Consider the following 15,446-nt stretch of genomic DNA (forward strand, 5'->3'; position numbering starts at 1 on the left):
TTTATTATGGAAGTCAGCGGGTTGCACGCATATAGGATAGCTTATTATAAGCTTGCATCTTGGTTCCAGATTTGACAAGTGTTCATTCAGGGTCCATCATAGGAGTGAGAAACCACTATGAGCCCCTATGGCAGAACAGGTAAGCAGGTTGTCAGGTCAAACAGGTGCCTTTAGGAAAGGGACAAGGCAGGGAAGGGAGGGTTAAAGGAGACAGGGGAATGAACCAGGGAAAAGCAAGAGTAGAAGGTCAAACGAAGTGCTTAGCGGGGCTCTGGGGAAGAAGGGGTTAACCCAGGACTTGCCCCTAAGAGGTCTATGGTAGTTGGCGACAGGAGGCGGGACTTTAGCATAACCCAGGAAAACAACAGGCCGTCTCCAGCACCTTCACGGTTAAGGGGGTGGGCCCCGAGGAGAGCCACGTGTCGAAGCGCAAGGCTATTGGCTCTCCTGGAGTTGTTTGTGCGCGACCATTGGCGACGTCGAGGCGCCGGGACAAGCCGATTGGCTAGACGTTGGAGGCACCGCCAGGGCAAGGGTAGGGAGGAGGCGGCCGAAGCTGGTCTCCCGGCTGTGCTTGGCCGTGCGGAGGGCCGGTGCCAGCACCTCCAGCTCCGGGACAGCAGCGGGAGCCAAGCCCGAGCCGCAGGCGTCGTCGCCATGCGCTGGTTCCGGGCGCTGTTGAAGAATGCGTCCCTGGCAGGGGCGCCCAAGTACATCGAGCACTTCAGCAAGTTCTCCCCGTCCCCGCTGTCCATGAAGCAGTTTCTAGACTTCGGTACGGAGTCGGCGTAGGCGGGCACCGGGGACGGTGGGCGCGGGGAAGGAGACCCTGGCAATGAGAGGTTAACGTCCGAGGAAGAGGTCCTGGGTGACAGGAGGGTTGGCTTGGAAGAGTATGGACAGGAATGGGTAAACAGCCAGGCAAGCTTGACTGCCCACAAAGAGTTAAGAGTGCCCCTTCACAGTTAACTAAGAATGGGGGCGCGGAGAAAGCGTTGCGAAGGATCGTGGAGAGTAAGAGGCAGTGAGGGTATAGGACCGCATCCAGACATGAGAGAGTTAGTGGGGGATCTCGGCCACTGAGAGTGGGCGGCCAGGAGTAAACAGGGGACATGCTGCTGGGAATGCTAAAGAGATTCAGTCATCCGGAAGACCTGTGCTGTGCACGAAGGGTGGGGTACTTTTGAACAGAGCAAGGGAGAAATGCCTAGGCTGGCGGGAAGGGGGCTCCTTGAGTAGGAGGTGCTAACAAGAGGAGCTCCCCAACTGGTGATCCTCCACCCACTGCAGCTGCCCACTGGGCAAGGACACTTGAAGATCAAATCTGTTCTGCCCTGGCAGCAGTTCCTAACTGGGCAAAGCCCAACTTACCATGAGGTAGTCAGGTGGCTTGCACCCTCCCGTGGCTATCCCTGCGTTTCTGAAGATCACCCACTCTGTTCTGAGGGTTGAGGTGGCTTTGGGGTTGTGCCAAGTGGTGGATAGAGACATTGTGTGGCCCTGTCTGTCTACATGGCATTCCCATGGTGCCAGCTGGGGATCGGGAGTGGGCCCAGGTCTTTCAAGAGTTGGCTGTGTCACAGGCAGGAGGACAGGGAAATGGCAGGCAAAACGTGGGCACCTGTTTTCCAGGATGGGCCTTTGTGTCTCCCTGTTCAGTTAGCGTTGTGAGCGTTGCTTGTATAGGATATCCTCTAGGGCCCACTCCAGGCCCCAGAAAAGTGCCACAGCTAGAAGGGGCTTGCAGTAGTCTGATCCGCCTGTATGGGAAAAACTGATGGTGATACACAGTAAGTCTCAGAAGTAAGGCCTCGTTTTGGTCCTAGGTCTCCTGTCTCTAGACTGACACTACTCATTCCTCTACTGCCTCTTAATCTTGACCCTGGACCAAGGTCCCCATTTGCCTCACAGATGGTCATTAACATGGCCAATTCTACATTGGCATTCATCTGTTTCCTCAGATGGCCTGCTTTAGGGATGATACTGAGTTCCTACAGTCCTGGGAACCTAGTCCTAGCACCCCAAGGAGAGGAGGCTTTCGTAGGTACCTCTGCGCCCTGGGCCAGTCCCCTAGGATGAGTGCTACCTATAGAGATGGAAAGCGGGGTGAATTGGGCCAGAACAGTTCCGAGTGAACCCCAGGGACATCTTGTTTTCCTGGTTAAAAACAAACAGGGTTTTAATCGAGGGTCAGCGAGTGATACATTCTGTTCCTGAAGTGGCATCCGGGTGGTAGGATGTCTGGGGAAGAAGGCTCAAGCCCTGCAGTGCTAGGAGGCTGCCTTGCTGTGTGCCACAGATAGGTCACATGGTCATTTCCCCCTGCCCAGCCTCCACCTGTACGACTGTTCCCATGGTTTGCAGCCATTGATTGACCTCTCTGCCATCCTCAGGATCCAGCAATGCCTGCGAGAAAACTTCATTCACCTTCCTCCGGCAGGAGCTGCCCGTGCGCCTGGCCAACATCATGAAAGAGATCAACCTGCTTCCTGACCGGGTGCTGAGCACCCCCTCAGTGCAACTGGTGCAGAGCTGGTGAGGCCCCTCACATACCTCCGTCCTCACCATGTTCCTCCTCCGTTCTCGTGTCAGAAGCTAGGATAGAGTCGAGGCGCCGGGGGGGCCCCCAGAGGCTGCAGAGTTGCCCAGGTCACATGGAAATCCTTTGCTTGTACAGGGACAAAGGTTAAGTTCAGTCTGGTCTCACTTTCTGAACTTAGGGTCCATCCAAGAGAGCGCAGCTTTCATGGTCAAGAGCAAAAGTCCTGCTCACATCAGCAGTAATCCATGGCCCGTCCCTGGAGCCCATGCTCCTGTTTGCCGAAGTAACTTGGGAAAACGAGGGGGAAAAAGGTGAAGATTCAGCTATCCAAGTGGAAAATCTGTCTTGAGTGTTGAAGAAACCCTCAGTGAAAAGCAGACAACACAGTCCCTTCCCAAAGAGTTCAGAGGGCAAGGATCAGAAGTTTATCACAGGTAGCCGTAGGCACAGAGCTGAGTAACTGGAAGCCACTAGCCGAGAGCCTGACTGGAAACATAAACAAAGGCGAATGTGTCACTGGGCATGTCCCTGGCTGATCGTCAATAGACTTTTGTGACAACTGGGCAAGAAGCTAGTCCTCAGGATTTGCAATGTGGAATGACTGAGGCTTGGGAGCTTGTGACGGACCCGTGGGCCCAACGTTGTCCCGTGTCTAAGCTCAGTAGTAAAAGCTGCCTTTGCCCTGGGCCGTTCCTCAGCAGCTGAAACAATAGATTAGGCAGTCAGTACGAGTGGTGCCGGCTTGTCATCCCAGCTCAGAGGCTGAGGTTGGACAATCATGATTGTAAAGCCAGCCTGAGGAACTTAGTGAGACTCTGTCTCCAAACAAACAAAGGACTGACGGTAGCTCAGTAAGACAGTTGCCTGGTATAGACGAGACCCTGTGTTCAAGTCTCAATATCACACACACAAACAAACGCAAAGACAGCAGCAGTTCCCCACAAGGAGCCCAAGGCATCCCTGGGAGACTACCAACACGGGCTAAACAAAACCCAGTGCAAACATGTGAAGAAGTCATGATCAGGGAAGGTTCCATTTTTTTTTTAAATGAAATGACATTGACTATGACGTCTCCCACTTACAGAAGTGTAACATGCTCGTTTTGTAAAACACAAAAGCATATATGGATGTGTCCACCATTACTCTCCTTCACACCAACCCCTTCTAGGGTGTCCTGTGGTGTTTTTGATTGCCTTCCAGCATTGTGTCTGTGCGTGGATATGTCTCTCCCTGGTTTATTCTAGAGAGATGGGTCCCAGTAAGGATAGGGTCGTGCACACCAGGCCAGGTACATTTAGGTGTGCAGTGCACGCTAACTGACGTCATGAAGAAAACTAAGCAGGGTGGAGACAATTCCTGCCTTCCTAAGTGGTTGGCAGGTTGAAGCAGGAGGATAATGAATTCAGGTGTTCAAGACCAGCCTAGGCAACATAATGAAACTTGTTTGAAGACAAAACACATGAGAAAACTGAAAAGAATACACAGAAGGGCTTGGATACTCGTAGCTAGCAAGGGGGAGCTATGAATAGACCTGAGAAGGTGAGGGGTGGGTGGAGAGCAGGGTTTGAATTTCAGGTGGCCCAACTAAGTTACCTGTCACTGAGCCCTGCACTAGGAGGTCCAAGACCTCCGAGCCAGTCTGCGTGTCTTCCCGCAGGGTGGCAGGGCTTTGGGGGAGGAAACAAGAGGTACCATCTGTTCTCCCAGCCCTCCTCCAGTCTGTCCGGCTGACTGGCTCGGCTGACTCACCAGCTGGTCCCTGACTTCATGACAAGATTTCTCAGACCCCTCCCAAGAAACCGTTCTGAGACAGCCAGGGAGCTTGACAAGTGGAGGGCCAGAGGGGGGCAGGGGCTGCTGGACTCCCGTCTGTGACAGGGAAGCTTGTTTGACTTATTCTCCCCTCCAAGCTTGGGAGGAATGCCAGGGCACAGCAGAGGGTAGATCAGAGAAAACACTTCCCCGGCGGATGATTCAGCATGCAGGCGAGCATGCCGAGGGGTGGTGGGTCATCCTGACACACTAAAGAGAGCCGCTGAGGGGGGTTTGCAGAGCCAGTGTGTCTCAGCCACCGCAAGGGAAGCTAAAATGGCAGAACAGGAAGGACTTGCTAGCAGGACTGGGTGTTTTTCGATGAGCGAGTGCAGTTTTCTTTTAGGATAAACTCAAGGGGGATGGGATGGTGGAGTGGTGGAGCTGGGCAAGGCCTTCATGAAAGGGACTTCATGGGGAGCCTGGGCAGAGAGCCACTAGCCTGAGTGATGGCTAGCGAGCAGAACCTCGCCTTGGGGACGTGGGCGAGAGGTGTGCAGAGTGGGGGAGCTGTTGGCCGAACAGTAGTTAGTACACAGTCATAGTTAATGGAGTGCTAAAGGCCTGGGCTGGCGCTCGAACTGACGAATTCCCAGTTCAAAAGAAACTGGATCCACTCTTAGCTGCTCAGACTTGGAGTAACTGGGGCCATAGTTTGGGGGTTACTGGAAGTTGGGGCTGCCCCCCAGGCTTGGCAGCAGCATGTGTGTGATGTACATGACCTAGAGTCTTGATAGGTAACCCCGCAGAGCAGTAGGCCTTTCCTGGGCTCAGCTTCCTGGCCAGGATAGCGGAGTCTCACGGTATGCTGTTTCTCAGGGTCCTATATTACTGGGCAGTATGAAATACATTGTCTTTGTTAGGGTTACCATTGCTGGGATCATGACCAAAAGCATGAAGAGGAAATTTGGTGTGTACTTCCACATCCTACTCTATCACTAAAGGAAGTCATACTGGATTGCTTCCCATGGCACTCTCAGCTTGCTTTCTTTTCTTTTCTTTTCTTTTTTTTTTTTTTCCAGAGCTGAGGACTGAACCCAGGGCCTTGTGCTTCCTAGGCAAGCGCTCTACCACTGAGCTAAATCCCCAACCCCTCAGCTTGCTTTCTTATAGGATCCAGGAGCACCAGCCCAGGGCTGGGGCTACCCAAATGGCCTAGACCCTCCTGCATCAACCACTAATGAGGAAAATGCTCTACCGGATTCCCTACAGCCCAGTGTTCCGGAGGCGTTTTTCTCATTTGAGGAGCCCTCCTCTTTGATGACCCTTGTTTGCGTCAACATGACATAAAACTAGTCAGCACACATGTCAAGAACAGTACCAGCCTTAGCTCCATGCTTCTGGGCAGCTGTACCTGCAGGTCAAAGGTGACACAGTTTTGTCAGAGGTCTCAGAGGCTGTGCAGCAATGAGAACAGAGGGGGTAGACCCCTCCCCCCCCACACACAAAGACTAACACACCTGAGGGCTTGTGGAGTGTCAGGGGCCACTGTGTTTGCTAACTCAGATGGTCCTGCAATCTTTTATGATTTCCCCTCCAAGTGGATTTCCTCATCTCCAGGGGAAATGGAGGCTCAGGAAGTGGAGAATCTTGGCTGAGGTTGGTTAGGGAGTCCTGGTGGATCTGGGATTCAGGTCCAGGCTTTGCGTTGTGGAGGCTGCATTTGAGGGACAGGAAGAAGGCTTTGTATGGGTTATGCCGCAGGGCAATGGCTTCCATGTTCCCATGCAAGTCTGGGTAAGTAGGGCTCACCTACAGAATGGAATGTCCCCTGGTGCTTCCAGGGTGCACAGGGGTATCCAGTGGACCCTCTCAAGAGGAAGACCACCTGAAGAGGCGTGGGCAGGTTGCCGGTGCTTCCCCAGACACAGCCAGTGAGCCACTCTCGTCACCGGGTTTTGTAGACTTGTAAGGGGTGTGTGGGAGCAGATGATTCAGCAGGTGTGTGTGTGTGTGTGTGTGTGTGTGTGTGTGTGTGTGTGTGTGTGTGTGTGTGTGTATCCTCCCCTGGTTTGTCCACAAGGTATGTGGACCCCAGGCTCTCCCTGTGAAGAGCCCCACTCCCACCCGGCAAGCCGAGAGGTGGAGCCTGCATTGAACTAGCCTGGCCCTCAGTCCCCCAGCACACCTGGTCCAGTAGTCTCACAGGGAGTGATCCCCAGGAGATTTTAAAGCTAAGCCCTACCCGACCCGAGCTTCCGGATGTGAACCTCATTTTGCAGTTGGGCTGGAACATCTCAGTGGCCTTCAGTGAACAGCCAGTGTCCAAACCCAAGCCTGCTGCCCATTCACAGAGTAACTCCAGATGTGGGATATGTCTGCCCTCTCCCTTCATGCTGGTAGCCACCCTCCTCCCCTGACTGCGGTCTGGTTCACACCGTTGTCCTCAGCAGCTGTCGATGCTGGTACACACCCACAGACGTATACTCCTTACACACACACTTACTCCCGTGGCTCTGGCTCAGCCGTCTCTCTACTCCCACACAGGGCTTGCAGGTGGCCGCATGCCCTCCTCCCTCTCCTAGTTCTACTGCCTGCCTCTCCCCTCAGGCCTGCATTCCACTCCCTGGAGGGTATTGGCTAGGGAGTGGCTGTGTGTCTCTGTGTTTTCTTGGGGCATTGGAAACACTAAGGAGGGGAGTAAGTTAGACCCTAAGCCTCCCCGTCTCAACCTGGGCACATACTGTGCCCTTAGCCTGGTTCTTAGAGGGGCTACCCCAGGGCCAGCATAACCCCACCCAAGTGTGTCTCTCTGGAGGATCCAGCTATATCCTAGAGTGACATAGAAGGCCTACGGGTACCTCAGGGCTAGGGCAAAGGCTCCTGAGCAAAACCTCCCATGTTCTTCCCTGAAGAACCAAGAATATACCCAGCCTTATTCCCCCGTGGAAATGGCCCTTTGAGGGACAGGCAGGGATGCGAGTCTCCAGTCCCCTCAGCAACTCCAACAGTACTACTTTTGTCAACATACCCAGGTGGCCTTTGTTCCATGTCAGTGGCCATGTAACCAGTTCTACCTCTCTTGTAAGTTCACTGTACAGCCCTGCCTTGGGCTTCAGAGCTGGGACCCTGCTCATTTCTACTCTGGCCGAGCACAGAGCCTCCTGCGTCTGAGAATCTTTTCCCCTCCCACCAGGCCTAGAGGTGGATCAGACAGCAGGGCTCACTCACACCCACGACCTGTGGGCATGCACTGGAGCCTCTTACTTCTGACCCTTCCGTCTCCCCGCCCCCCACCATGGATCTTGAGAAGGGGTCATGTGGCTCACCCTCCAACTGCTCCCTCCTCTCCCCTTGCCTCCTCCCCACATTCACTTATAGCCTCTCTCCCAAGTCCCCCACTCCCTCAAAGCCCCTTCGGCCATTTGTGATTAAAGGCCCTGTGTGGGTCTCCGAGCCCAGGTAGCAGCAGTGGTCAGGCCCTAGAAGTAGCTCAGTGAACATCAGTTGCCATGCCTCTCTAAGGAGACTGAGGTACTCCTGATGCCTCTGGGCAGTGGGGAAGGCAGTCTGTCAGGAAGCTGGTCTCTTCGCTGATCCTATCCTTAGCTAGTCAGCAAAAAGAGCAACTCACATGGGTACTGTGTTAGGTTCTGGCTGGGAAAGCCAGGAAGGAGCCCCAGACCAAGCCTGTTCCTGCTCCCAGTGGGGAATAGCCTAAAGCAAGGCAGTAGTGAGCTGAGTGCGTGTGCTTGGCTGGTGACAGGTTTTGAGGGGCCAGCGTTCAGAGTGTTCACTGCACAATGAGAGATAGGGATAAGAACCCCCCCACCTGTCCTAGTGAGGAAACAAGAAGTTGCATAGCTAACCCAGGGCCACACTGAACCCAGCAGAACCAGCAAAAGAGCACTTAATGGGATACAGAGAGAAAGGCATGCTACACAGAGGCGGAGGCGGTGGTGAGATCCGGAGCAGCGGCAGCCCTGTTGGAGGCAGGAGTTCTGGAGAACCGCAAGGCTTTGCTGTACTCCCACCCGGCTGGGCACCGCTCCGGGCTCATTCCTCCCTCTCTTCTCAGAGCTCTGGGTGCTGTGGAATGGGTCCTAACCTAGTGTCTCTGCTAGAGACACTGCTGGGCCTCGGGAGCTCTCCATGACAGGATTCTAGGCAGCCCTTCCAGTCCTCAGGCCAGAAGCGTTTCTGCCACATGGAACGGAAGGGGGCTGGTACTTTCACAGTTCTAGAACAAGATACAGGCGGGGCATGTCTGTGGGAGAAACTAAGGTCATGACTCAGTCAGGCAAAGGGACAGTGACACCAGATTGGCACCATCTACAGCCTCGGGCAGACTTACCTCACATGCAGAAGCTCAGTGCACAAGCCCCATGCTGTTTATTCATTAACCTTTCCTAGTTGGTGAGGAGACTGCCCCTCCCACCAGGCCTAGAGTTGAAACAGACAGCAGGGCTCACCCACCCTGCTCATTGGCTTTGCAGGGTAGAATGAGCATCCCTGGTCCTATCCGAGGCACAGGGAGTGCTGCCCGCCATGGCCACACCTACTCACCTTTTAAAACTAGGGTTCCCTAGGCAGGGTCCTGTGCCAGCAGCTAGCCTGCCAGCGGCACCCATTGTCCACTAAAACCTCAGCCCCCTATGAGAGACACTAAGATCTTTGTGGGAAAAGGGGCTCAGCACAGCAGGTCTGAGCCCTCTGTTACTGTGGCCTGTGGGGCAGTTGGGCCTCGGCCCCCTGTTCTTCCAGCTTCTAGGTGGGAGTGATTTCTGGTCCCTCCTAAGGTCGCTGTTAATAGGGTTCTGAAGCAAAGACATGCACCGTTGGGGGAACTAGCAAATTCGAGGTTTCCTTATACAACTTACCAGGGTGTCGGGGAGACCCAGAGCAGATGAAATGGGGTGTTGGTTGTCAGCCAGCTCAGCTCTGTGTGCCTCAGAGGGGGTGAGAGGGAGCATTGTGTAGTCTCAGCTGAGCTCACAGACCCCTCTGCTTTCACACAGGTATGTCCAGAGTCTGCTGGACATCATGGAATTCCTGGACAAGGACCCCGAGGACCACCGGACCCTAAGCCAGTGAGTGAGCACCCTCTTTAGGGACAAGAAGGCAGGTGCAGGCAAGGACGTCTTGGTCAGGGCCCCAAGGATGAAATGCCAGTTGGGTGCAGGAAAAGGCCGTGCCTTCAGGGATATGCCAAGAAATGGGGAAGACAGGCTACTTCTGGGAAAGCCAGGTCTGCTGGAAGAGATGACGATGGTAATTGTCAGCATATCAGCATGCCAAGAGGATGTGGGGGAACCCTGCCCTCAGGAACAAACCGTCAGAGGAACCAAGAGCTTTGTCCAGGAAGGTGGCTGGACAGCTGGGACTGTAGGGGTGGGCTTCAGGTGGGTGAGTGGTGTCTGCTGGGCTGGGAAGGATAGAGAAAATGAAGGCACTGATAGGCCACTAGGAATAAAGGAGAACCGGGGTGTCCCCAAGCCTGAGACTGGGGAGAGGCAAATGTCTGCCTTCTCTGAAGGTTCACTGATGCCCTGGTCACCATCCGGAACCGGCACAATGACGTAGTGCCCACCATGGCACAGGGAGTGTTGGAGTACAAGGACACCTATGGTGATGACCCCGTCTCCAACCAGAACATCCAGTACTTCTTGGACCGCTTCTACCTCAGCCGCATCTCTATCCGCATGCTCATTAACCAGCACAGTGAGTTCTGGCTGCTTCGGAGAGGGCAGGGGACCCTGGCAGGACAAGAAAGCAGGGGTCCCCACTTCAGCCACTGTGCCCAGAGGTCTGAGTGGCATTCAGGAACTGACGGGTGTGGCTTAAGTCAGGTGTGGTAGCATATACCCATAATCCTAGCACTTGGGAAGCTGAGGCAGGAGAATCCTATGTTTGAGGCCAACCTCAAAAAAAAAAAAAAAAAAAAGTAAATAAACATTTTAAAAAGTAACTGGCTCCCAAAGTAAAGTCAGAGTGCAACATTGGGTTGAAATACATTGTTTTAAATATTTGTAAGTGTAAAATATGTTCTGAAAACAGTTTCACTATTGTATGTATTTATTTATGCACATGTGGTGGTCAGAGAACATCCTGCAGTTCATACTCTCCTTCCATCATCTGGGCCTTGGGGATTGAACTCAAGTTGTCAGGCTTGGCTGCAAGCATCTTTACCCACTGAGCCATGTTGCCAGGCATTGACGCGTTATCCCCCACCCACCCACACCCACACCCAAAACATTAAAACTCCATTGTATTAAAAAACAGTTTATTGTTTGCCGTTCCTATTCAGAGTTTTCTATGCTGATTGACAAAGCATAGCCAATGTAAGTTATGTGAGTTCTTTATGTTCAAAGAAAAGCAAGCTGGTGGAAGCTTCTAGTATTGTGTGAAAGCAAAGTGTACACTTAAAGCTGGGTATAGTGCTGCATGCCTTAAATCCTAGCACTTGGGAGGGAGAAGCAAGCCGATGTTTGTGAGTTCAAGGCCAGTCTGGTCTACAAAACGAGTTCCAGAACAGCCAGGACTATTATACAGAGAAACCCTGTCACGAAAATACATACATATACACACACACACACATACATACACACACATATGCACATATATACACACATACATATACACATATATATACATATATACATACACATATACACACATACCTACACACATATACACACATATATATATACATACACATATACATACACATATACACACACATATATACACATATGCACATACACATATACATATGCACATATACATGCACACACATATATACATATACACACATACATGTATACATACATACACACATGTATACACATGTACACATATATACATACACATACATACATGCATGTATATATACATATATACACACATACATACACATATACACACACTTATATACATACACACATATACACAAATACATACATAATACACACATACATTCATACATACACACACACACACACACACACACACACACACATATACTTAACAGGGTATGATGTGGGAGAAGCCTATGGAAAGACCGCTGTAGGGTGCAGAGGCTCTGGAAGGCCTGAGTTAGGGGGGAACAAGACTTGGGGAGCACAGTTAGCACGGAACATGCAGAGAACTACAGATGAGGTGAAGGGCGGGGTGTTTAGGAATAGGGAGGACTAGCTCCTGTGAGCTAGCCAGCAGTGCCTTTCCCTCTGCCCACAGCCCTCATCTTTGATGGCAGCACCAACCCAGCCCACCCCAAACACATTGGCAGCATTGATCCCAACTGCAGCGTGTCTGATGTGGTGAAAGGTGAGCCCCCCACCATAGGCCTGGCCCATGAAGGAGCCCCAAGGACCCCTCCTAGATAACCAGGTCAGAGCACCCAGGTCAGCCATTCCCAGTGGTGGGGGGCCATGTCCCCATGGATTTCATGTTGGTGATGTCTAAAGTCAGTGCCAAAGGGACTGCTGCTGTCAGCCGTACCTTTAACCTGAGTGGTCCTGTCTTCTCTCAGACGCCTATGACATGGCTAAGCTCCTGTGTGACAAGTATTACATGGCTTCCCCTGACCTGGAGATCCAGGAAGTCAATGGTAAGCAAATGAGTGTGTGTGTGTGTGTGTGTGTGTGTGTGTGTGTATGTGTGTGTGTGTGTACGTACATGTGTGTATGTTTGTACATACATGTGTGTATGTGTGTATATGTATATATGTATGTGTGTGTACATGTATGTGTGTGTGTACCCATGCATGTGTTTCAGAGCAATGCAGACAGTCCAGAGTAGGGGAGCTGTGCTCCCCAAGTCTTGTTTCCCCCTAGTAGCTCCCCTAGAGAGGAGCTACTCTGTGTTATTAATTTGTTGGATAACTGCTCACCATTTGGCATGTGCATCATGTAAAGAAGACAGCCAAGGCTCCTGTCCTCACAGAGGGTACATTCTTGGTGCTAGGGAGTTGGGACCTGTGATAGGTGACTACTGAACATGCAAATACACAAGCTAATTCAAAAAGCTCTGAAGTGACAGGAGGGACAGGGCTGGACTATGGAGAGTGACGAGTGATGGGATACCTCCCCAGAACCCAAGAACCAGCAGTGTCATCAAGAGATGCTTTGGGGCGGTCAGAAGTGGTACCCACTCCCGGGCCTTGCATGCAGCTGGAAGGAAGAAGCAGGGCTGAGCTTGTCCTTCCAAGGGTTGGAAGGGGTGCAGCCACTAGGCTAGACACAGCTGTGGAGAAAGGGAAGGTCTGCACTGAAGGAATAAGAGTGCAGGATCGCACTGTAGATAAGTTTGTGGATGGTGACCTTGCTGTATACTCCTGCCCTTGGTCTTCATTCCCACAGCCACCAACGCCACCCAGCCCATTCACATGGTCTACGTCCCCTCCCACCTCTACCACATGCTCTTTGAACTCTTCAAGGTAAGAGGGCCGCCCTTCTCAGGGGAGGCTGGGCAGGGTCAGCCCTTAGCCCTCAACTTCAGGAGCACCTTTGGGGCTGGCTTCTCTTCACTACCTCATCCTTCACTCCCTTCCCAGAATGCCATGCGGGCCACAGTGGAAAGCCACGAGTCCAGCCTCACTCTCCCTCCCATCAAGATCATGGTGGCGCTCGGTGAAGAAGATCTGTCCATCAAAGTATGTGACCCTTGACTCGGCCGTGGGAGGTGGGGGTGGAGTGAGGAGTGGAGCAGATAACCTGGGAGGGTCTCTCACATGCCCCTTGTCTCCCAGATGAGTGACCGAGGCGGGGGTGTCCCCTTGAGGAAGATTGAGAGGCTCTTCAGCTACATGTACTCTACAGCTCCCACACCGCAGCCTGGCACTGGGGGTACCCCGCTGGTGAGACGCCTTCTTCCCGTCCTCTGGCTCCTGCTTTTTCAACTCCCAAGCATACTTCCCCCCACCCCGCATGGCTGTGTGACAACAGTCTCCTGTTGCGACTCTATGGCCTCCCATCTCCCCGCTTGCTAATAGCCCCCGCCTGCTGGTCATCTGCCCATCTGCTGAGCTGTCATGTGTCTTCAGTCCTCTCCTCTCGTTCTCCACGTCATTGCTAGTTGCTGTCCCCTCTGTCCCTGCTCCTGTGGAACGGACGGTCCTGAGCTTAGGGAATGGACTCTAAGGAGCTTTTAACCACCCAGACCTCTGGGTAGACCTCTCCTGTCTCTCCCTGCTTCCTCTGCAGTCCCCCTGCCTTCCACCTACTCCCATCTGCTTCGGAGATGTCCCTTCTCCACCCCTGCCTGTCCCCAGTCCAGCATCCCTGACTCACTTTGTGACCTGTGGCCCCTCTGTAGGCTGGCTTTGGGTACGGACTCCCCATTTCCCGCCTCTACGCCAAGTACTTCCAGGGGGACTTGCAGCTCTTCTCTATGGAGGGCTTTGGGACAGATGCTGTCATCTATCTGAAGGTGAGGCCCGCCAGGGGGCAAACTTGGTGCTAGCAGGTCTCTACCCATCCCTCATCCTTCCCGGCCCCAGACTCATAGCTGAGCCTTGGCTCCTCGAGTGCTGTAACTTTAAACTAATGTGGTGGGCAACTTCAGGGGGTCCAAGGTCTACGAGGAAGGCCCCTTCTTCTGCGGAGCCGTGGGCTAGAAGGATGGGGGACCTTACAGATCTTGAACTTCAGTTGAGAGGAAGTGTGCCTTGGTGTTAATAGGGGTCACACAACCCAGCCTCCTCCCTTGATCCTTTTTACCTCCCTGACCTTGAGGGGACGGCTTCATGGAATGGGCCAGGGCAAGACACAGAAGGCTGAGACCCTGGGGCTGGGGATTTAGCTCAGCGGTAGAGCGCTTACCTAGGAAGCGCAAGGCCCTGGGTTCGGTCCCCAGCTCCGAAAAAAAAAAAGAACCAAAAAAAAAAAAAAAAAAAAGAAGGCTGAGACCCTTTTAGGAGATTTTCTGGGCCTGGGGTAGTATCTCAGATAATGTCTGGTTATGGGGCTTAGACTTGAGTTAGGACTCCGGGGAGGGAGACCATCAGGGCCTGGGTGACTGAAAGGCAGTAAGCAGGGCCTGGGCAAGCAGGAGGCTGATGGCAGTGCTCTCTAGGCCCTGTCCACGGACTCAGTGGAGCGCCTGCCTGTCTACAACAAGTCTGCCTGGCGCCACTACCAGACCATCCAGGAGGCCGGTGACTGGTGCGTGCCCAGCACAGAGCCCAAGAACACATCGACGTATCGGGTCAGCTAGGGGCCTTCTCTTCCTGGCACCTGGGAGGATGCTGCCACCTCTGAATCCAGCCACCACAGGGACTTCCCTATCTATCCCCTGGGGTACGGGGGGTGGAACTGGGTCTCCCCGATGGCCAGATCTGTCTTTGTAGAAATCGCAGTGGCCCATCTGTGGCGATCCCTAAGTGCCAATCTGTCTCTATGGAGAAACCTTGGGGGTTTCCCTGGAGCCTGGTCTCCATGGTGATGATGCTTGAGGGTTGGGGACGGCTCTACCTGGTGGGGTGCCCCAGAGACACTTCTCCCAAGACCAGAGCTGTCTGTTTTCTACCAGAAACCCTGGGTCCCCCTCACTGCCTGCATAGTCCTGGTCTTCCACGTGGCTGCCTCGCTTGCCTTATGCCCACACCCTGTACAGGCACATTGGGCTGGTTTCTTCGTCAATAGTAAGAAGGATGGAGAGAGACTGGGGAGACAGGGTCCAACCTTGTCTCTGATCCTGCAGCCTCTCTCCATCTCCACTCTGGACACTAAAGTTGCCACTGGGAACTTGAGAATGGGTGGCCGTTCTCACCCAAGGCCCACCGAGAAGGCCTAAGAGTAACCTGTCCCCAAGGCGATCTTAGCAATGTTTCTGCCGCTTCCTGGCCCGGCATGTCCTCACGTGTATACTTTCCCTGCCCAGTCTACGCTCACCCTATCCCTGCCTGAGCTTTAGACCCCAGACTTCCTATGCCCACTATGTGTGCACAGACGACTCAAACCCAGGACGCCCCATGTACATAGCCAGTTTTGTAATCTCAGATGCCTCGCCCTTGCCCTCCGCACACAGGGTTTAAAGCCGTGTGCCCCTCCCAGTGGCTGGGATGGTGACAGTGACATCCACAGTAAATAGATGAAATGTGACTGCTGCCTGGCTTCCTTGCTGGGGGAGGGGGTGTCCATACACAAAGCAC

The 15,446-nt window shown here is 53.2% G+C and overlaps 1 protein-coding gene across 2 annotated transcripts; it reads left to right on the plus strand.

The window, feature by feature from the left end:
- Nucleotides 1-518: 518 nt before the first annotated feature.
- Pdk2 (pyruvate dehydrogenase kinase 2) lies at nucleotides 519-15,396 on the plus strand. 2 transcript variants are annotated; one of them, XM_032913160.1, is made up of 11 exons: nucleotides 519-775; nucleotides 2,394-2,535; nucleotides 9,313-9,384; nucleotides 9,831-10,015; nucleotides 11,531-11,620; nucleotides 11,826-11,903; nucleotides 12,655-12,731; nucleotides 12,849-12,947; nucleotides 13,044-13,151; nucleotides 13,610-13,723; nucleotides 14,369-15,396. In XM_032913160.1, the coding sequence occupies exons 1-11, from the start codon at nucleotides 658-660 to the stop codon at nucleotides 14,507-14,509; spliced, it is 1,224 nt and encodes a 407-aa protein (XP_032769051.1). In that variant the 5' UTR covers nucleotides 519-657; the 3' UTR covers nucleotides 14,510-15,396. The 2 variants fall into 2 exon arrangements, with proteins under 2 accessions (XP_032769051.1, XP_032769052.1); XM_032913161.1 differs by having other exon boundaries at nucleotides 525-775; nucleotides 14,359-14,454.
- Nucleotides 15,397-15,446: the final 50 nt, after the last annotated feature.

This window comes from Rattus rattus, chromosome 9 (genome assembly GCF_011064425.1).
Source record: "Rattus rattus isolate New Zealand chromosome 9, Rrattus_CSIRO_v1, whole genome shotgun sequence".
Lineage (NCBI taxonomy): Eukaryota > Metazoa > Chordata > Mammalia > Rodentia > Muridae > Rattus > Rattus rattus.